We start from the raw sequence: 23883 nt of genomic DNA on the forward strand, positions 1-23883 counted from the left end.
CCAAGGTTGTGCACAAAATCTTCTTTGTAAGCAGGGGTTCCACCGTAGTTACTTGAAGACAAAGTCTTTGAGGAAAGCAGGGCCCTGTTTGTTCCAAGGGTCAAGTTTCTTAAGACTCAAATAGCTATTTAAATGACTGACACTTTCGTATTCAGTTGACTTAGTCAATTGTCCAGCTGTAAAACTCCACTGATCAGGTGGGCACAGGCGGGCAGCGCAGTCTGTAAAGTTCTTTATTTAATAAAGTCCTTTAAAAGAATTCTTCGTACGGCTCAATCTCCTTCTCCCAGTTTAACTCTTCTGTTGCCGGCAAAGACTTGGTTGGTTTCCGGTTCTGGTTCGGGCAACAGAGCTACAGGTTGAGCTGTGGCAGAGAGTTTCTGGTTCAGGAGAGAGGGAGAGAGGGAGAGAGGGAGAGAGAGAGAGAGAGAGAGACCGTGTGCTGTTCTTTATACGCCTGTCAGATCAATAGATGATTGGTTCTTGAGTTTTTGAGATTGGATTTCGGTTTCAGCCCCCAGTGTCCTATTGGAGTGGGGCTTGATTTATGACTGATGTCTATCCATGCCATCTTTTGGAAATGCCGGTTGGCCCGGGTTCGTAGCTCTGTGTCTGGATTTCGGCTCTCGTCCATTTCAAAGAGTTTTTATTACCTACAGGCCCCTTTCTCCAGACATCTCACAGCAGGATTCCAAACTATTTGGCCTATTCTCGGTGCCATCCTCCCCAAAACTGTCACTTTGATGTAAACCAGTTACACACTTTAAGGAAATCTGATAACTTTGGGGGGGGAGAGGTCTTCTTTAGATCAGTGCTTCAGCTCAGAGCTAAAATGCTCTTATCAAAATACACCCAACATAATGCTACAACTGTATATTGATATGTCTACTTTTGTGTTTAAAAACATTTGTTGTGTTTCCATAGCTTTCCTTAAGTTATAATATATTTTGGACCTAAAAAAATAAGTTTAGTTTATTTGATCACTGGTGAGACTTTTGCAGTGCGCACAAGATATCGAAACCTTTGTTGTAACGTAACATATATATTTTTTAACATTCTGATTTTATTTATCTCTGTAATAGATTCATTTGAAATAGTTTCCTCTAGCACTCCAGCAGTGAACGCAGTGAAAGCTAAGTTGCTCTCCCCTGGACAGACCCTCTCTTTTTTTTCAATGAGAGATGATTCTAGCGAGGCCTGCCCTGGGTTAATAAATGTCAAATGAATTGAATTATAAAACCTCTTATGTGTATTTTTCGGGGATTTGTACATTCAAATGGAAATTCATTTAAATAGATTTGAACCTCCCGGTAACAGCTCATTGTATTATCATTATTGGAGTGTCTTTTTTTTTCTAAGCACATATGTCGTTTTAATCAAAGGATTTTGCAAACCTCAATAGCCTCTGGTACAGAAAAGAAAAAAGAGAAAAGTATTGTACAGTGAACGGCATTTAATTAGAATCAAAACAGGCTTAAAATGAGGGATTACCAATACACTACAGCTACTTTATTTATAGACCACCTGCTCATCCAAAGTCATTACGCAGGATTTTAAATGTTTTTTTAAGGCTTCAAATCTGCATTGGCTTTGTGTTTAAACTTGACTTTGTCATCTTATCTTGCAGTGTTAAATTAAGTCTCCATGAAAGCATTGAAAGTAACCTTAAATCTATAGTATAAGAAATTGGACAGGAATCAAAAGGATCAGTATTAGCCGTCTACAGTTTGAAAACAAAGGAAGAATTCACAGACCTAGTTTTTCTCCAAAGTTGAATTATCATTGCTCTCTTCAAACAAAGCCCATATTTTCATGGCATTATATGAGCATAGTTCATACATAGTTCCTAAAAGTATGTGTTCGCTGCAGTGTGAGGTAGTAGTTAAAAAAGTAATGTATTGTAACAGTTGTCCTGGATAAGGGTGTCTGCTAAGAAATATAATACAATGTTTAACCTCTCTGGTCTAAATAGAAGCAAACCTCATGGAAACTTATTTCACGAGTTTTGCCAACAGTCTTTTAAATTATTCACTATAACAAAATGCAGCATTCAGAGTTGGCATGTTATCACTGCTAAGACGGTTAGTTTCCCTGATATCTGTGAAATGTGACGTTTAATCTAAATGTTTCTGCTACAAACACAAAGCACGTTCAAAACTACTACATAGATTATCCAGTAGAAATTATTTTCTCAAAAATTGTACTCAAAACAATCTGCTCAAACCCAATCAGAGATCAGAAATAGGGTTTCCTGTTTTGCATTGTCAGAAGACAATACTGATCTGCAGACTAGACTGTAATATTGCAGAAAACAACATTAAAAAGCAACACGGTTATTGTTGTCGAGCTGTGGAAAATTACCCATTTTAGAATGTTTGGGTGTTCTGTGGATTTTAGGTCAAGAACCAAACCAGACTTACTTTAGTTATTCTTTCTTTTCCTTCCACTTTGATTGAAAAAACACTTTCTGAGATAGCTTTGACAGCAATCTAAGTGAGCGCCCAATGACTAGAAACATTCCTGTGCACAAGGGAGGCATCTGATTATTTCCAACACACTCTTCTCACATTCCAGGTCTAGGGTTTACTGGACTGGGCTGTAATCAAGGCAGTTTACTCACCCGTGCTCATATTTCATACTACAATTTAATATCTAGATTTCCCTATGTTTATATATATATATATATATCTTTTTTTCCTTTTTCTTTTATAAACTAGGCAGATTTTCTAGGGTGAACATTTCAAATCTTCTCCGCAAACATAAATGTTTATACATGCATTTGCAAAGGTTCTTCCCTGACACGCCATGCCAACTAAGTGCCTTTCTCTGCTTTCTGTTCTCCAACTGAAATCAAGGTTGATGATATGCAATATTTACCTAAACAAGTAAAGTAAATTAGATCCTTCCTTTGAAATATTCCAACGGAGGCACATTTCGAAGATGCTAATCTGATATTTGATTAATTCACATCTTGTATGGGAAAGAATAAAGACAAAAAAATAGAAGGAAAACATTTTAATCTCCCTCCGCCAGACAATGTATTAACATTATATTTCAAAGGACGATATTTTCTATATTGGAAAGGAAATTGGACCCCGGGATTTCAATCTCGTGATGACAGCCGATGAATTAATATCATGTAAATGGAAAGAGATGGGATTTCGGAGATGAGAAGGGGAAATTTAATGTGAGAGATGTTATCCCCCCCATGCCTCAGTGCAGGGAATTGATACCACGTGTGTGCAGAAGGAATTTATCCAGTGAAAAGTGGGATTTAGTCTAATGACCTTTTGTAAAGGAATTTTTTACCAAGCATAATAAAGCAATACGGTTGCACTTTGGGACACATTTTAAACCCAAATTTCAGAGATCAGTGCCCTTCAAGGAATGGGTATTTTTTTAAAACAGAGACTTTGGGAGGTTGGGATCTTCCAGCACATTAAATAAACACAATGCAGCTTCCTCTCTACTCCTCTCTTCTTCACTGTACTACAAATATATAGAAGGACTGAAAAAAGTGCTGATGTGAGGCTTGTGAATACCAAGAATAAATCATATTGCAAAGCCAAGGAAAGAATGTCTATCCTTTAAAAATACTATGCTTTTGATCCAGTGAAAGCAAAGTTCCTTGATAACAGTGTGATTCTCAGACTGTGGAGCATTTCATGGAGGGTTTAACTGTTATCTGCCAAAAAATAAAAATAATAATACTAAAAATGATATTGATACTTTTTGGGTAGAAATTGTATACCTCAATGCAGTGAGTGGTGGGTCCTGCACAAAACAGAGATATGCAGAGACCATCTACTGGACTAGGTTCAAAGAACAGCCGACCATCATCTTACCTTTGAAAAAGTGCGGTTCTGTCAAACTCTCAATTTATGGTCTGTGAACTTGATTCAACGTACCCTTGAATTGAATAATTTACTTTGTGTAAATGAGATTACATCTCACCATGCATAATGAACAGCTGTTTTCATTGGAAGTTTTGGAGATTTATGGAGATAACTGTACTGATGAACTGTCATGAAACTGTAGGTCACCTATGTCTATGTGAAAATACAAAACCATAAAATCATTGGTTATATGCAGAGTTTTGATTCCGAAAACTTGTGCTACTTTATTGCCATCAAGTGCATTTAAAAGCCATGATGAGATCTGTAGATTGTAAACGTGTTTGAAGTTTCATTCTCCACTCTTTTATCACTTTTAATTCAATTGTTGTCATTCCAGTTGTTTTATCAATGCTTGGTTCCACAACTCATCTGAAGTAATGGTACTACCTACTCTCTTCATTTCCAAACGTGGTCACTTAGGTTAATATATACAGATGGGTGACAAATTAAAGGAAATAACAACATAGTGTCTCAGTAAGGTGTTGGGCACCACAAGCCATCAGAACAGCTTCAATGCTCTTGGCACAGATTATACGAGTCTCTGGACTCTACTTGAGGGATGAACACCATTCTTCCAAAAGATATTCCCTCATTTGGGGTTTTGATGATGGTGGTGGAGAGCGCTGTCTAACACGTCGGTCCACAATCTCCCATAGGTGTTAAATTGAGTTGAGATCTGGTGACTGCGAAGGCCATAGCATATGATTCACATCATTTTCATACTCATCAAACCATTCAGTGAGCCCTCGTGCCCTGTGGATGGGGGCATTGTCATCCTGGAAGAGACCACTCCCATCGGGATAGAAATGTCTCTCCATAGGATAAAAGTGATCACTCAGAATAACTTTGTCATGATTTGCAGTGATCCTTCCCTCTAAGGGGACAAGTGAACCCAAACCATGCCAGGAAAACACCCCCCACAGCATAACAGATCCTCCGGACCCCCTCACTGTAGGGGTCATGCAGTCAGGCCTGTACCGATCTCTAGGTGTCGCCACACATGCATTCGCCCACTTGTCCAGAACACGAGCCGGTTGAGCGTCTGTGTGACTGAAGCTCCTGCCATTCGTGCCCCAACAATGACCCCTCTTTCAAAGCCACTTAGATCCTTTCCTCTTGCCATCTTGATCCAAAATCGAGGTCAACTGGGCCTGCTCAGCATTTTTATACATGCCATAGAGCAGGGTAGGACGTTAACAGAAGTACATATGTACATACAGATTCAAATATGAGGTTTAAAAAAATAAAAATAATAATATATATATACACCGATCAGCCATAACATTATGACCACTGACAGGTGAAGTGAATAACACTGATAATCTCGTTATCATGGCACCTGTCAGTGGGTGGGATATATTAGGCAGCAAGTGAACATTTTATCCTCAAAGTTGATGTGTTAGAAGCAGGAAAAATGGGCAAGCGTAAGGATCTGAGCGACTTTGACAAGGGCCAAATTGTGATGGCTAGACGACTGGGTCAGAGCATCTCCAAAACTGCAGCTCTTGTGGGGTGTTCCCGGTCTGCAGTGGTCAGTACCTATCAAAAGTGCTCCAAGGAAGGAATAGTGGTGAACCGGCGACAGGGTCATGGGCGGCCAAGGCTCATTGATGCACGTGGGGAACGAAGGCTGGCCCGTGTGGTCCGATCCAACAGACGAGCTACTGTAGCTCAAATTGCTGAAAAAGTTAACGCTGGTTCTGATAGAAAGGTGTCAGAACACACAGTGCATCGCAGTTTGTTGCGTATGGGGCTGCGTAGCCGCAGACCACTCAGGGTGCCCATGCTGACCCCTGTCCACTGCCGAAAGCGCCTACAATGGGCAGGTGAGCATCAGAACTGGACCACGGAGCAATGGAGGAACGTGGCCTAGTCTGATGAATCACGAGTTCAAGGTGTTGACTTGGCCTCCAAATTCCCCAGATCTCAATCCAATCAAGCATCTGTGGGATGTGCTGGACAGACAAGTCCGATCCATGGAGGCCCCACCTTGCAACTTACAGGACTTAACGTCTTGGTGCCAGATACCACAGCACATCTTCAGAGGTCTAGTGGAGTCCATGCCTCGACGGGTCAGGGCTGTTTTGGTGGCAAAAGGGGGACCTACACGATATTAGGCAGGTGGTCATAATGTTATGGCTGATTGGGGTGTGTGTGTATATATATATATATATATATATATATATATATATATATACCTTTTCTGAACCTGTATGTAAATATGTATTTCTATATGTATGCATGTCTGTATGCATACTTATTTACACATTTATCTTTCTCTGTGTTAACTAAACAAGGATGTTTTAGCAACTGCATTGCTAAGCCCATTTACTAAAAGCATAATAACAGTATGGGAAGTGTGTAGGGGACGCACATTGCATTACCATAAAATGGAAATTGCCTTGGTCTCTCATCAGGACATTTGTCTGAATGCCTTTTTTTGTCATGTACACAGTGTATGCCCTGGAGTAAATTTATACAGACAAAACTGTGTTACGGTTGCCAGGATCGAACATGGAACTGTAGAGGTGATTCATTTGAAATACTGGAAAATGAATGGCTTGTGCCATCTAAAGCCAGTTTTAAACGATGCACTGAACGCGTGCCCTGCTTATGTCGTCAGCAGGTACACAGTTTTGCTCTTTTCTGTTTCCAATTCTTCTACTCAAATCAAAGAGCGTGATAGTCATCTTTATGGAGATAGCATGTTTTTTTGTGGAATATTTATGTGCAGCACTGACAGCATTATCGTTTACTGCATTTACTTATTTTGTTTGTGATTTGATTTTAGCCCATGTCCCATGATGTTATATCAATGATTCATTTCTAGGCTCCCAAATACTTTTATTTTCTTTTGCCAGTGAATCCTAAGTATAATGTTTATAACTACAGCTACTTATTTCAGAATTTTTATAATTTTTTTAAATAGAAATATTAAGAAAGGCTCCAACTGAAGATTTTAGCAGTATTATTGCAGACTGCATTTTACTGGGACAGCAGAGCCAGGAAATTGGATTAGCGGGGTACATGTTTGGGATCCCTTGGATGAATAATTCAATGTGTAGAAAGTGGCACTGTCATACCTTTTGTCAGCAAATTAAATTAGGAGATGTTAATATTGGAATCTAAGAGCTGTCAAATTGAAAATAATGGATTTAATGGTAGAATCTCGGAACCCGCAAAATCAATATGTCAGTGTTAGTTCTGCAATTACTAAGTCAACACACTTTAAGCTGGATTCTGTTAAACGCCCTCAGTAGGGAATTAATAAAACCATGGGCTTTATTGCAGTGTTAGGGCTTTTTCTGCTAAGGGGAACGACATCAGCTTCTCTGAATTATGCGTAAAGGGCATTTCAGTCTTTACGGCAGGTTGAAAGTATGAACAACATGTTGGCATTTTCTGAAATCCCTAGTTCTTAAGGAGTCTGTCTCAACGTTCTCCATTGGTTCAAATACATGTATGGGTATGTTTTTATTTTGTATTCAGTGTGATTATTCTGTTATCTTCAAATCATGCCATGTCTATTTATTGATTTCCCTCAAAATGCAGATCCATTCACAGCCAACCCAACAACAAGAGTAAACTGATGATCGGAGATTGTGTAGTGGCCATTGTGCCGAAGTAACAGGAATGAAAGAGCAAGCTGTAGAAAGGAGTTTTCATTTGATTTAAGAATTTAAGAATAATATTAATTGAATTTATGATAATAATTATGAATAAATTACAGAAAATTGAAGATTAGATTGAGAGAGGCTGTAAATGGGGAAATCTAGAGACTGCATCTCTGAAAGAACAGTGACAGATGATGAAACTGGAAAAAATAAAATAAACATGTTCATTAATAATTTGCTGTACAACTGTGCATGGGGGTGGTCGTCCCTTGTCAGGCACTCTGGTTCAGTTCCAAAATCTCTCAACTAATGAATCACTTATTCCCATACAATTCACATACAGGGGAAACTGAATATATTTTAGGTTTTGTTGGTTCATGTTTTTTTGTAATAATTTCCTCTTTCTTTTCCTAAACAGTGTAAACTGGATTTCCAGGCTTGTTCCTCTTCAAAGAGCATCACTCTGAAGTGTGACGGACCGTGCCCCTGTCTGCCTGGCCAAGAGGTCATGAAACCCAAGAACGAGAAAAATGGTGAGCCTCCTCGGTTCCTCTATGAATATGCCTTCAATTAAATGCATTCAATAAGAATGGTTAAAAAAACTAAATAATGTACATTTCAGAGTTATATACTGTGTTACTACAGCCTCTTAAGCATTATTTGGCAGTGTTACACGCAGCTCCTGTGCATAGAAGTTACTCTGTATTCCTATAATGCGCACATCGTTTGAAAGCTTACTCTCTTGTCTACCAGTGCGTTTCATTCTCAAACACATCTGATTTACAGTGTCCGTGTCGCCTGGCGTCATTCAGAGCCAGGAGTAAACGCGCAGTCTGCTCCGGGGGGGGTCTCATTCCGATGGTCACAGATCACTCAGTTTCGATCGGATTTCTTTGCAAATAGGCTTGTTTAATATAACGATTAATCCAGTATATGTTATTTGATGTCCTATCAAGCACAGAGAAGTTCAGAGCCAATGATGTAAAATCATTGTGTGTAATACTGTAAACACTGCAAATAAGAGTTTTCCATCTTGACATTTTGAGCTCTCCAGGGGTGTGTGTTGCTTCTACCAAAACGTGGATGGTCTTGTAATAATGGTTACACAATAGTGGTTGACTTGTTGTCATTAATGTGTAAGGCTAATTCAATTTTCATTTATTCAGTGATCTTTTATTTACAAAATGGAAGGAAAAAAAATAAACACCCTAACCCAGCTATTGCATTTTGGCTTCATTTGGTAATTTATTGAGAAAAATGTACCAGGTAACACTCCTGTAGTGAAAATAAATGGATTCTGCTGTGGTTCAGATTATGTGAGGTTGCAAGACAGCTCGAGATATTATCATCGTATAAACTGGGCCGTATGATTTATTTGCCTGTTCCTGGTTTGTTCCTAGTGTCAACGATATCATCTCGAGACAAAGCATTTCTCCGCAACTCCATAGAAACTTTAATGAAGCATCGCATTTGTTATTATTATAGCAAACACCCCCATTAGCTGCTCAATCTGGAATTCGAAAGGAGTCAAAGGCTGGATGTTGTCAAATTAAGATCACGTATTGGTAGGAAGAAAAGGTTATAGAAAGCAGAGATAATTTCACTTTTGTTATGTTGAATGATTAGCGGCTTTAGTGTGATAGTTCTATTTGAACTGGCTGTTTTAATTGGAGCATAATACGGCATTTAAATACGAATATTGAGACAACACAGCATGGATGATCATACCAACTGGCAGCAATTATTCTGATTGTTAATGAGCTGTGCTTATTCATTTGCTTGTGTTATTATGTTAACCGTACGCCTATGAAGATCAATTCAAGGTTGCAGTTGAAATAAGTGATTGTTAAATAGATGTTTTGAGTTTCATGTGATGATTCAAAGTGTTGTTACTGAAAACCATATTTAAAAGTAGAATAATGAGGAACATGTGCATTTACAGTGTGAAACAGGATATATACAGTAGTTTGCTATTGAAAGTCGCTTGTTTGCTGTGGTGTAATGAGAATAATGTGTCTAAATATTCAAACTCTGCTCACTGAACAATCTCAGCATTGACACAGTGGGGCGTCTGCCAGCCACATATAATTGAGTGTAATTGAGTCTGCAGAGTTTGGGGGTTGGGAACTTGACTAGTGTGTTGACTTGCTGAATTATGCTGTGACACACTGTACCTCGTCAATGTGCAAACACACGCTGGTGGCTTTCGAGAACAGAGACCATTCTTAGTCCAAATAATGGCAGGCGCCAAAATAGAGACGCTTTGTCATGTGTCTGTCCTCTCAAAAACGTTCTCGGAGAATGTCAGTAACCTTGTGAGTTGGATAATTGTTGGTTTACCCGTATAAGAACAAGGTGTGTTGTGGTTTATGAAATACATAGGCGCGTTTACACTGCCATTCTCAATTCGGATCAAATGAATCGGCAGCATTTGATACTGGCAGTGCAGACGCTTGACTGACTCAAGTCCCAGCATGCACTGCAGCAGCATTTGTTTTAAAGGCAGGTGGTAGACAAACACCCTTCACATCAGTGGAGCAGATAAGAAAACACTTCCCTACTGCCCATATTATAAATAAAATTGTTGTATGTTAGAATATTTTAAATGCTTTGGTTGCGAAACTGTATGCAAGTGCGAAACATTAGTCTTGTGCACAAGATGCTCAAATGAGAGCAGGTGAGTAGGAGTGGAATACAATTTACAGGCAGATTGATACTGTGATAAACACACATAATTATAGTGCCGGCCGAGCACTGAGAATATGAATATGAATGGTCACAGGAACAATGAGGAGACCTTTACAAGATAAACGTGACAGGGCCACCTATTATTTATAAAGTCTTTTTTTTATAATTAAGCTCTCATCGACTACTTAATTTTAAGTGGTACTTTGGGAATGATTAACAGATAACAGACGTTTATCACAAGAAGGTGAAAGGTCAGAATGGTGTTTTTTGGTGGCATTTCACATAACAGCAGCCACATAAAATATACACCAGTGAAAGGGTTTATTATTCTTATTTTATTATTTGTAAATCAAAAAAATGACACACTGTATAATGTTAAATGGCTTAGATAAAATCAGCAGACACAACTACGATGATAAAAGTGGTCAGATTTAAAGAGAGCGCAATTTATTTCATCCATCACATATATCATGCGCTATTTCATGTCAACAGTAGTCACGGATAGTCATCGTTATGAATTACTAATATTAGATGGCCTATTTAGATGGTAAGATTTATTTGTCAGCCTCCATATGAAGTTTAATTGCTCTGTCTGGATTTCACTTCTCTGTCACGTATTGCCAGTAGATAAGGTAAGTCTAGATAACTTAAACTAATGATCTGAACAGAATAAAAAAAAGGACAGTCCAAAAAGCTGATAATTTTCTCACTAACATCTATAATGTTATTAAAAGTTTTGTGTAGTCTCACTCTATAAAACTTACAACAGGCTGAAATTATATGAAAGATTTAGAAAAAAAAATGTTATTTCAAACGTATCATTTTTGATAGTTTTCTATTAAAGTAATATTTGTGCTTCTGGTTGTGGAGAAGGAGGTGTAATAAACTTACAGATATGAAGTGGCCTTTGAATTATATTGGACAGTCGTTCTCTTTCAATTCTTCAATTTTGGAAGTAAACAAACGCAAAGCAATAGTGGCAAAAGTTGCATGCGCTTAAAGGCTTTACTAAGTGCCTTTTCTTTTCTTTTTTGTCCTTCAAACAAACCTGTGCAATCTTCTACAGCTGAGCCAACCGTTTGACACTTTTACAATTCCTTTCCTCTGCGTGGTTCCATATAGTTCTGAGATTAATAATGTCCATGTTGATTAACTATTGCTATGAAGGACTAATTTCTGTCCCCTCGGCAAATTGTCATGTGCAGATCAGGGAAATCTTTCAATTGCTGTTACAAGTAGCCATCTGTAATGCATTAGAACAGAAGCCAAGCACAGGAAAACATATGGAAGAGAGTAAGAGAGAGAAGTTCAAAATATGTGCAAGAAGTACGTGAAATTATGGAAACAGACGGATGGCATAAGCTACGAGATTACCTTAAGAATAATTGAACACCTTGGCTTTAATCGATGCCAATAATAGTATTCCACAATCTAAATAAAAATAATAATAATACAAAAAATACGTTTGTAAGAATTGATTTTCAAGTTTTTCAGATAATTCATTTGTAAATGTACATACTTGACTTTTAACAGCCACAACCCAAAAATGTGAAAAAAAGTTTTAGTATTGAACACTGCCCTGATTGTTTTTAATGCTTCATAATCCGATTTTACCCCCCCACCACTGTCTTTGGCTTTCAGTCTGGAAAATAAACATTTGTGCCAAATCTGTGGCTGCAGGATATTCAGAACCGAATATATAATTACAAGCCAGCACTGCTATCTGAAACTGGATATTAGTTTGCTTTCTTTCCTAATGTTTGTGTTGGTATCTTATCTCACATTCTATTGATAATAAGAGATACTTAAACTGCTGATAAGTATGGACACATCTGATGGGATGAATAAGGGATCAATTAGAAGAGTTGTGTTGACAGTTGAGATGTCAAACACTATTACCCGGCGCTCAGATTATCAGCTGCCTTAAAGTTATGGCAGGGACTTCAAAGGAGATGCCAAAATACCAGTAAAATCAACAAAGAGTTACATTAATTCAGGGCAGATAATAGAATTTGTTTGTTTTTCTATCTTGCATTATCTAGTCAGACAGTAGACTTTTCTGGGGGTGGGGGGGGAGCACTTCAGCCCTGCTGCCTTTTAAACAATACAACAAAATAACAAGAACAAAATAATTAATAGCATTAATAAACATTAGTTTAAATGTTTTAAATTAAATATTTCTGATAATTGGATGCACTGGGGTCGAACAAAAAAACATTTAATTGTGAAATGTTATTAACAGGCAGTCTTCTAAATGGATTTTCTCCCATTTGCAAAATTCTGAGTTTATACACACTTAAAAGTACTAAACTAACAGAAATAGTTTGCTTCCCATCTGATCGAGTCCAGGAGCCGCTCACGAGCCGCTCAGGTGCTCCCGCCCTGAATCGTCCCCAGGGTTTCAGGGAGGGGCAGTGCCTCCATTCCTCGCCTGCACTAGTCCAATGTCACCATCTATAGCATCATCATCAGCTTATCTTGATCCCCTGCTGAATGAATGCCTCCCCAAGATATTTCCACTTGTTTTGATGTGCAGCATTTCTTTTCCAGGTCACAGCAACAAACTTCTTATTTCATATTTCCGTCTTTTTATGTAGTCTACTTCTTGGTGTTTCTCATCTCTTGGGATTCATTCTATAGCTCCTTTTGTCCATTTTTGGCTTGTTTTTCTTTCAACATAACCAGCCCATTGCCATTTCAGTATTTTCACTCTCTCAATTATTTCTCATGCTTTTGTTTGTTCTTGGATCCATGCATTTGTTTTTCTGTCTCTTCTTGTCATTCCATGCATGCATCTTTCCATATTTCTTTGTGGTGTTTCCAGTTTCTGTATAATTTTTGCATTTAGACCAGGTTTCATGGCCGTAAGTGAGCACTGGTGATGTGCATCAATCAGATACTTTTTTCTTCAGGCAAGTGGTCGATTTCATTTCAACACAAGCAGTTTCTTCCAAGTGTTCTCCATCCCATTTTTACTCTTCTTTTGATTTCTTCAATAAGATCTCCATCTTTCGTCATCCTCATCAGCCTATATTGATCTACTGCTGGATTCACTTCTCTACAACATCTCTTTACAGGAACAAATCTGGTTCATTTCCTTGTTTGTTATGACCTCTCTTGTAGATGGGTTTAATATTCTCACATTTGGACGCATCCCTGCCTAGAAAACCTTCTGAAAAACACCTGTTCTCCATGGGACTTCAATGCACCAGGCTAGACTACTTATTAACCTCTTTTTTTTTCCTGGAAATCAACACAATTATTTTTCTTCCCCTTGATGTGTTACTCTGCAGCAGTTTGCAGAAGACAGTCTGGTCTAGGCAGTCTAGTGGTCCCTTAACAAAAAGCTCATGATTTCGCTTTCTGCATGAATGACCAACAATAAACTGGAACTTTAGTGTCTGCAGATGCGGACTTAACCCTTTCCTCCCAAGGAACAAATGTGGCATTCATACAGGAAGTGTGTAAACATTTGGTTGCCACCCTGTACAGAGCAATGGAGTAGAAAATGTACAAACTCAATCATAACTTTTCAATTTTCAAAGTTCAATTGGCTTTCCATTTCTTATGGTTTAACACATTAAAAATATGTAATTCTTCAATAGGTAAATCAACAAGATCTATTAAACTAATTGAATCACCAAGATTGTTTCAGATTTTGAGTCTAAATACTTGTGGACTGTATACCTGCTAGTAACGTAAAGGCTAAAGCGTGATAATAAACAAAAAAAACAAAAAAACACACAATCTTGGACTGCGAATGTGTGTGTGACTCTCCGGTAATGATCCAGTTTTTTCTGTGTATTAGTCTTGAAACACTGACTAATGTAAGTCCAGCAGCTCATCAGTGACAATGAAAACAAGTCAGTTATTATCCAGGAACATTGGAAACCTATTTCCACATTATTAATATGCACATCTTCTTTAGCATTAAGTCCATTAGTCATCTGTTCATGTTCGAGGCACTGCTGGGTTTTGCCCTCGTACTAATGAATCAGTTCCATTGAATCTCAACAAGGGACTGCATCTCCAGTATACATCATTTATTTGACTCTTTACTTTAGATGCAGTATTTAAAATGTGCTTAATTGTTCTTAAAAAAAAAAAAAAAAAAATGAAAAAAGGGATTAATATACATTGTATGATTTGTAAGTACTAATACAGCACTGAGGGGGGAAAAATTGAAACTCTTTAGTGTGTAATACTTCAGAAATCAGATTAAAACACACCCTGGAATTTGATACATAGTCAAAGAGCAGATTTTCACTCAAAAACCTGTCAATGCACAGTTATTATCCGTTTGCATTGTTGTTAACATTTTTTAGGAACTATTGCAATATGGTACCCAAAACAATACAGCAAAGATTAAGCTAATACAAGCTATATTGTATACAATACTTGGTTCTGCTTTTTAATTTAAAATTGTAATATAATAATAATAATATTGGACTGCGCTATCGATCTAGCCTGATGTGGAAAAGCTCTCTAGAATTGGAAGCAGTGTACAGTTTTCTGGGAGTTGCTTTTTTAATATAGCTGCTCAGTGAAGCAGTGAGCTCAAAATGAAGGTAAAGAGGGTACTATGATGTTAAATTCTGACTTTTAACAAAGGCACTAAATGGCTTTATTCAAGGGACCTGATGTGTACTGAAGTCCAATGCACTTCCACAAGCCCAAGGTACTTCAAGCTCACAATGGAGGCGAATATGGAGAGTTTGTGTTGGAGTGAATGCGAGGGTGACGGAGGGGGGGGGGGATTAATTTTAAAGTAGCCCTTGGATTCAAATCTGATTTTGAAATTAGTTTGATTGTATTACTTCTCAAACAATTGGCTTTGTGTGAGTGAAAATGGGGAAACAAAAACACAAAACAGCATCTCAAAGCAAGTTTCATTTCTGTCGAGGTGGTGTTAAAAATCAAGAACAGTTCTAACATGTTATAATGGGATTGCAGTGTTTCAATCACCGACTCTCCCATTCAGCCTGTCTTGCTTTTCCAAAATAATATACAATCTTTTCACACTATTATTTCTTTAAGGTGTTATTTCTGAACATGAAGCACACCACATTTACTTATTTATTATTAAATAAAATCCTAGTTATTCATATTTAATTGATTTAAGGATGGTTCTACATTAATTATTGAATGATTTTATATTAAGGTTTTCCCTTAATATAATACTAGAATTTATACTAGACCATACTAGAATTTAAATATCTATATTTAGCAGCTGTATATTTATAGAAATCGGTTAAAGGAGCAGGAGAATAAATTCTCAAATTGTTAAATGAATAGCTGAGATCCCGATACTGAAGGGATTTGTATACAAAGAAGAATTTCATGTAATACATTCATCGGTCTTTTAATTGTCATGCCAGTCTTACATGTTGTATTTACTACTCTAATTAAATTACAGTTTTAAAGGTCTTGTGGTGCCCCTCACACACACACAAATAAATTAATTATTCTTCATATTCGTCATCATCATCATCATGATAACTTCAGCAGTTAGGATGACGCATAATCTTATAAAAAAAAATACATCAAATGCACATGATATAAACATCCCCTTGCGATGTTGTCCTTTTCGTAGCCCCACTGGCAGAGTCAGAACTTTGGCAGACCAACCTTTACGAATTAAGGCTACAAGAGCACATAACACTGTGCATGTTTATGAGAATGAATCCAATTATATACATCACCATTTTCATCACTGCAAACACCCCCACGCACACAGCCTTGTTTCATCTCACTCCACTGCTGATGGGAGTAATCAGGAGCAATTTCAAATGTGTCCTACCTGATTCCAGTAGAGATCAGGCACTATTAAGAAAAAAGCATTTCACAATGATGTTCTGACTGCTCACTTTTAGGATCTGAAGAAAATCTGTGTTCTCCCAGTGTGTGGTATTTATATCTTTTGAAGTGGAACATTTAATACATTATCTCAGCCCTACGCACTGGCATTTCGGCAAATCCGAAAACTACTCAAATAGTATATTAAGAGGTATATATTATTGTATATATGCCTACATCAATGCCTATAAGGTAGTATCCCTCCTTGGACTTTTTATCATTTTGTCTCCGTAAGGTCCCACAAGAGAGTTGGGTAGTGCAAAGATAATACCATGAAGACTAAGGAGCCTTCAAAACAACTCTGGGATAGAGTTGTGGAAAGGCACAGATCAGGGAAGGGGTATAAAATAGATTTCAAAGACTTAACATTCCATGGCTGAGATGGGAGAAAGTGTGTCCACAATAGATCATATACTTCACAAATCTGACCTATATGAACCAAGTCATTACATTTTTTTTTAATTTTTCAATAATTGTTGTTTCACAATTAAAAAAAAAAAACGGTTGTGTAAAGCGAGGGAAAAATAATAAATCCCATTTTATTGTATACAAATTTCAGGATATATATACACCGATCAGCCATAACATTATGACCATCTGCCTAATATTGTGTAGGTCCCCCTTTTGCCAGCCCTGACCGTCGAGGCATGGACTCCACTAGACCTCTGAAGGTGTGCTGTGGTATCTGGCACCAAGACGTTAGCAGCAGATCCTTGAAGTCCTGTAAGTTGCGAGGTGGGGACTCCATGGATCGGACTTGTTTGGCCAGCACGTCCCAGAGATGCTTGATTGGATTGAGATTTGGGGAATTTTGAGGCCAAGTCAACACTTGAACTGGTGATTCATCAGACCAGGCCACCTTCCTCCATTGCTCCATGGTCCAGTTCTGATGCTCACATGCCCATTGTAGGCGCTTTCAGCAGTGGACAGGGGTCAGCATGGGCACCCTGAGTGGTCTGCAGCTACGCAGCCCCATACGCAACAAACTGCGATGCACTGTGTGTTCTGACACCTTTCTATCAGAACCAGCATTCACTTTTTCAGCAATTTGAGCTGCAGTAGCTCGTCTGTTGAATCGGACCTCACGGGCCAGCCTTCGCTCCCCACGTGCATCAATGAGCCTTGGCCGCCCATGACCCTGTCACCGGTTCACCGCTTTTCCTTCCTTGGACCACTTTTGATAGGTACTTACCACTGCAGACCGGGAACACCCCACAAGAGCTGCAGTTTTGGAGATGCTCTGACCCAGTCATCTAGCCATCACAATTTGGCCCTTGTCAAAGTCGCTCAGATCCTTACGCTTGCCCATTTTTCCTGCTTCTAACACATCAACTTTGAGGACAAAATGTTCACTTGCTGCCTAATATATCCCACCCACTGACAGGTGCCATGATAACGAGATTATCAGTGTTATTCACTTCACCTGTCAGTGGTCATAATGTTATGGCTGATCGGTGTGTGTATATATATATATATATATATATATATATATATATATATATATATATATATATATATATATGTATTGTAGAGCACATTTACACATTTAAAAGGACACACAAACAAAAACAAAAAAAGTGGAGTGTATGTGTGTATATGTATGTGTATATACACATATATATATATGTATATATATACACATATACACTCACCTAAAGGATTATTAGGAACACCTGTTCAACTTCTCATTAATGCAATTATCTAACCAACCAATCACATGGCAGTTGCTTCAATGCATTTAGGGGTGTGGTCCTGGTCAAGACAATCTCCTGAACTCCAAACTGAATGTCTGAATGGGAAAGAAAGGTGATTTAAGCAATTTTGAGCGTGGCATGGTTGTTGGTGCCAGACGGGCCGGTCTGAGTATTTCACAATCTGCTCAGTTAATGGGATTTTCACGCACAACCATTTCTAGGGTTTACAAAGAATGGTGTGAAAAGGGAAAAACATCCAGTATGCGGCAGTCCTGTGGGCGAAAATGCCTTGTTGATGCTAGAGGTCAGAGGAGAATGGGCCGACTGATTCAAGCTGATAGAAGAGCAACTTTGACTGAAATAACCACTCGTTACAACCGAGGTATGCAGCAAAGCATTTGTGAAGCCACAACACGTACAACCTTGAGGCGGATGGGCTACAACAGCAGAAGACCCCACCGGGTACCACTCATCTCCACTACAAATAGGAAAAAGAGGCTACAATTTGCACAAGCTCACCAAAATTGGACAGTTGAAGACTGGAAAAATGTTGCCCCAATGAGTCTCGATTTCTGTTGAGACATTCAGATGGTAGAGTCAGAATTTGGCGTAAACAGAATGAGAACATGGATCCATCATGCCTTGTTACCACTGTGCAGGCTGGTGGTGATGGTGTAATGGTGTGGGGGATGTTTTCTTGGCACACTTTAGGCCCCTTAGTGCCAATTGGGCATCGTTTAAATGCCACGGCCTACCTGAGCATTGTTTCTGACCATGTCCATCCCTTTATGACCACCATGTACCCATCCTCTGATGGCTACTTCCAGCAGGATAATGCACCATGTCACAAAGGTTGAATCATTTCAAATTGGTTTCTTGAACATGACAATAAGTTCACTGTACTAAACTGGCCCCCACAGTCACCAGATCTCAACCCAATAGAGCATCTTTGGGATGTGGTGGAACGGGAGCTTCGTGCCCTGGATGTGCATCCCACAAATCTCCATCAACTGCAAGATGCTATCCTATCAATATGGGCCAACATTTCTAAAGAATGCTTTCAGCACCTTGTTGAATCAATGCCACGTAGAATTAAGGCAGTTCTGAAGGCGAAAGGGGGTCAAACACAGTATTAGTATGGTGTTCCTAATAATCCTTTAGGTGAGTGTATATATATATATAGATATATATATATATATATAGATATATATATATATATATATATATATATATATATATACATACATACTTTTTTCCCTCACTGTATGTATGTATGTATTTGATCCCCTGCTGATTTTGTACGTTTGTCCACTGACAAAGAAATTATCAGTCTATAATTTTAATGGTAGGTGTATTTTAACAGTGAGAGACAGAATAACAACAAAAAAATCCAGAAAAACGCATTTCAAAGTTATAAATTGATTTGCATGTTAATGAGGGAAATAAGTATTTGATCCCCTATCAAGATCAGCAAGATTTCTGGCTCCCAGGTGTCTTTTATACAGGTAACGAGCTGAGATTAGGAGCACTCTCTTAAAGGGATTCCTCCTAATCTCAGCTCGTTACCTGTATAAAAGACACCTGTCCACAGAAGCAATCAATCAGATCAGATTCCAAACTCTCCACCATGGCCAAGACCAAAGAGCTGTCCAAGGATGTCAGGGACAAGACTGTAGACCTACACAAGGCTGGAATGGGCTACAAGACCATCGCCAAGCAGCTTGGTGAGAAGGTGACAACAGTTGTTGCGATTATTCGCAAATGGAAGAAACACAAAATAACTGTCAGTCTCCCTCGGTCTGGGGCTCCATGCACGATCTCACCTCGTGGAGTTTCAATGATCATGAGAACGGTGAGGAATCAGCCCAGAACTACACGGGAGGATCTTGTTAATGATCTCAAGGCAGCTGGGACCATAGTCACCAAGAAAACAATTGGTAACAAACTACGCCGTGAAGGACTGAAATCCTGCAGCGCCCGCAAGGTCCCCCTGCTCAAGAAAGCACATGTACAGGCCCGTCTGAAGTTTGCCAATGAACATCTGAATGATTCAGAGGAGAACTGGGTGAAAGTGTTGTGGTCAGATGAGACCAAAATCGAGCACTTTGGCATCAACTCAGCTCGCCGTGTTTGGAGGAGGAGGAATGACCCCAAGAACACCATCCCCACCGTCAAACATGGAGGTGGAAACATTATGCTTTGGGGGTGTTTTTCTGCTAAGGGGACAGGACAACTGCACCGCATCAAAGGGACGATGGACGGGGCCATGTACCGTCAAATCTTGGGTGAGAACCTCCTTCCCTCAGCCAGGGCATTGAAAATGGGTCGTGGATGAGTATTCCAGCATGACAATGACCCAAAACACACAGCCAAGGCAACAAAGGAGTGGCTCAAGAAGAAGCACATTAAGGTCCTGGAGTGGCCTAGCCAGTCTCCAGACCTTAATCCCATAGAAAATCTGTGGAGGGAGCTGAAGGTTCAAGTTGCCAAACGTCAGCCTCGAAACCTTAATGACTTGGAGAGGATCTGCAAAGAGGAGTGGGACAAAATCCCTCCTGAGATGTGTGCAAACCTGGTGGCCAACTACAAGAAACGTCTGACCTCTGTGATTGCCAACAAGGGTTTTGCCACCAAGTACTAAGTCGAAGGGGTCAAATACTTATTTCCCTCATTAACATGCAAATCAATTTATAACTTTTTTGAAATGTGTTTTTCTTGATTTTTTTGTTGTTATTCTGTCTCTCACTGTTAAAATACACCTACCATTAAAATTATAGACTGATCATTTCTTTGTCAGTGGGCAAACGTACAAAATCAGCAGGGGATCAAATACTTTTTTCCCTCACTGTATGTATGTATGTATGTATATGTATATATATGTGTATATATATATATATATATATATATATAGCCTAGTTCTACACATAAACAAGCAAAATCAAAACGAGAGAGAGAGATTCATATATATATATATATATATATATATATATATATATATATATATATATATATATATATATATCTGTCCCATTCTATCTCGGATGTTTTTAGGTTCTTTTTTCAGGTTTTGTTTTTTATGTCACCGTGCCGTGCATTGGTTTGTAATGGATAGATTGGATGTGACAGCCATTACTGGAATATGTACATTTGATTTATTGCCATCCTTTCCCATTTTGTGCTTGATAACCTGCAAAGTTCATGTTTAAATGTAGGCATCCGAATTTTCTCCAGCAATCATAATCAAAGCCAGACAGCTTGCTTATGTTTAGGAAGCAACACTGGTCTTCATCTTTGAATTCATAATCAACACGCATGTCCAGACATGTCCCCTTATATGTATTACTTTTCCAGCTGAGGTGTTTTGAAGTGTATAAGCAATATGCCATACACCTGCAGCTACATATTGAGCTTCAGACTCGTTTTCTTTTCCTTTTTCACTTTGATAGTGTGCTCGTCACTCACCAATGGAAGTCTGGGTTCACCCAAAGTTTAGGTTAGAAGTGAAATAATACAAATGTCCCCAACTTAAGTGCCGGTGTCCATTAGACACCTAATTACAACTACCGAGAGCACCCGTCCCACACAGGGTCTGACTGACTGCTTAGAGAACTCGGATAGCATTACTTACCAGGACTGTTTTTGCTTTAACTAGTGTTTGTGCCTCTTATGGGTTTGGAAATGAAAACTGGGTATTTATTTGTATTGTACTGCAGCTTCCATTTTGGTAATACTCCTCTATTAGAAGAAAATGCAATAACAGTATATGTAATGGCGATATAGAAATTGTGTTTTTGCAGTATTCTTTTGTGTTCTATTGTTATTTTGGTTCATGCTGGCTTTTATGAGATAAAATATTGAATTTAGTTCCCAGCTGCCCTATAAAGTATGTTCGAAATGGGAAGCATTTGTAACGCCATAGATTTTCTTATCTGACACACTATACTTTTTAGTATTTTTTGATAAAAGAAATTGTAGTGGATATCCACAACATGAACATCCGCATCACAGATTTTCTGATTCGACGCCTCACTTCCAAGCTTTTTTAGTGCATTAATAATTTATTGACTGCTAATTGGATTTGAGCAGGAGGGAAAACAGAGGTGTATTCAAAAGTTCCTCGTAAGTATTTGGTTTGATCAATAAACATATATTCCATTACCGTCGGAGTTAGTCTGCCTTGCCAAAGTCAACAAATGAAAAACTCCAAAACCTTTTATTTAGTTATGTATGCATTTATTTAGAAATTGTTGTGCATTCGGATTCAAATGATGAAGAAATCCTCTCTACATTTGCGGTGGCAGCTCATTTAAAGTTGTTGTGTCCAGGAACAATCAACAAAAAGACTATTTTTTTTAATGGAACGATTAAGATGTTTCAGTAGAATTCCTGTTGGCCATGTGGTGAGTCTGTGCAAATCTTTTATAGACGGATATCATCCTCATCTACTTATCAAATGCTCCGAGTTAATCTAGTGACTGTAGTAGTGAACTTTATTGGCACTTGACCCTTTGAAATAAGAAATGCCAATACAGCAAGTCTTTCTTAGATTTTTTTCATGTTTTTCTTACGCAAGCTGTGCATACAGTGGAAGTTGAAAGTTGTCTCCCTTCAGGTTGAATATATTTCTCAGAAAGCTAGCCTTTCATGACCTACCCATACATCTGTTAAGGCTTCAAGCAGAGCATCATCTACTTTAGCATAACAACGGTATGCGATTCATCCAAAGTACATATGCAGAGGGGAAAGCTCAGATGGAATACAAGTTTTAGATACAAAGGGTAGAAATTTTGTATCTGAAAACATGGCAGTGCACACCTGTTGAACTTATTTGTGAAATTATTATAGAAAAAAATATTGGGCAAAATTACATTCATGCCTGGGTAGTGATGAACAGACTTATACAATGGATAGTGTACAAGCTTCAGCTCTTGACATTTCCATTTTAATTTAATAGCCCAAGCAGCACATATCCTCGAATGACATTGTGGGTTTGAGGTTCACTGCTCAGACTACCTCTGTCATTTACACACATCAAATATTACCTTTAAAACTGAGGTTCATAATGGAATACAATTGGTTTAAGTTTCCTGGAAATAATCAGGTTGTGTTCATGTGGAGGGGGGGGGGGACATAAGCATGTCATCTTCACACTTAATTTTCACATGCAGTGTACATTGTGCTCTGACTATATACACCGATAAGCCATAACATTATGACCACTGACAGGTGAAGTGAATAACACTGATAATCTCGTTATCATGGCACCTGTCAGTGGGTGGGATATATTAGGCAGCAAGTGAACATTTTGTCCTCAAAGTTGGTGTGTTAGAAGCAGGAAAAATGGGCAAGCGTAAGGATCTGAGCGACTTTGACAAGGGCCAAATTGTGATGGCTAGATGACTGGGTCAGAGCATCTCCAAAACTGCAGCTCTTGTGGGGTGTTCCCGGTCTGCAGTGGTCAGTACCTATCAAAAGTGCTCCAAGGAAGGAAAAGCGGTGAACCAGCGACGGGCGGCCAAGGCTCATTGATGCATGTGGGGAACGAAGGCTGGCCCGTGTGGTCCGATCCAACAGACAGGCTACTGTAGCTCAAATTGCTGAAAAAGTGAATGCTGGTTCTGATAGAAAAGTGTCAGAACACACAGTGCATCACAGTTTGTTGCGTATGGGGCTGCGTAGCCGCAGACCAGTCAGGGTGCCCATGCTGACCCCTGTCCACTGCCGAAAGCGCCTACAATGAGCATCAGAACTGGACCACGGAGCAATGGAAGAAGGTGGCCATGTCTGATGAATCATGAGTTCAAGGTGTTGACTTGGCCTCCAAATTCCCCAGATCGCAATCCAATCGAGCATCTGTGGGATGTGCTGGACAAACAAGTCCGATCCATGGAGGCCCCACCTCGCAACTTACAGGACTTAAAGGATCTGCTGCTAACGTCTTGGTGCCAGATACCACAGCACACCTTCAGAGGTCTAGTGGAGTCCATGCCTCGACGGTCAGGGCTGTTTTGGTGGCAAAAGCGGGACCTACACAATATTAGGCAGGTGGTTATTTTCAATAAACTATTTACTATTGTAAATGTTATGGCTGATGTTATTGTAATGTTATGGCTGATCGGTGTATATTCTGAGCAG

The 23883-nt window shown here is 38.9% G+C and overlaps 1 protein-coding gene across 1 annotated transcript in view; it reads left to right on the forward strand.

Annotated features, from left to right (window-relative positions):
* The window catches only part of spock1 (SPARC (osteonectin), cwcv and kazal like domains proteoglycan 1), a 247271-nt gene that overhangs the window by 176255 nt on the left and 47133 nt on the right, over positions 1-23883 (forward strand). Inside the window, exon 7 of the mRNA XM_066716705.1 lies at positions 7929-8043. Coding sequence (XP_066572802.1) covers positions 7929-8043 — 115 coding nt within the window. The remainder of the gene's footprint in view (positions 1-7928; positions 8044-23883) is intronic.

The sequence above is a fragment of the Amia ocellicauda genome, chromosome 11 (assembly GCF_036373705.1).
Source record: "Amia ocellicauda isolate fAmiCal2 chromosome 11, fAmiCal2.hap1, whole genome shotgun sequence".
Classification (NCBI taxonomy): Eukaryota; Metazoa; Chordata; class Actinopteri; order Amiiformes; family Amiidae; genus Amia; species Amia ocellicauda.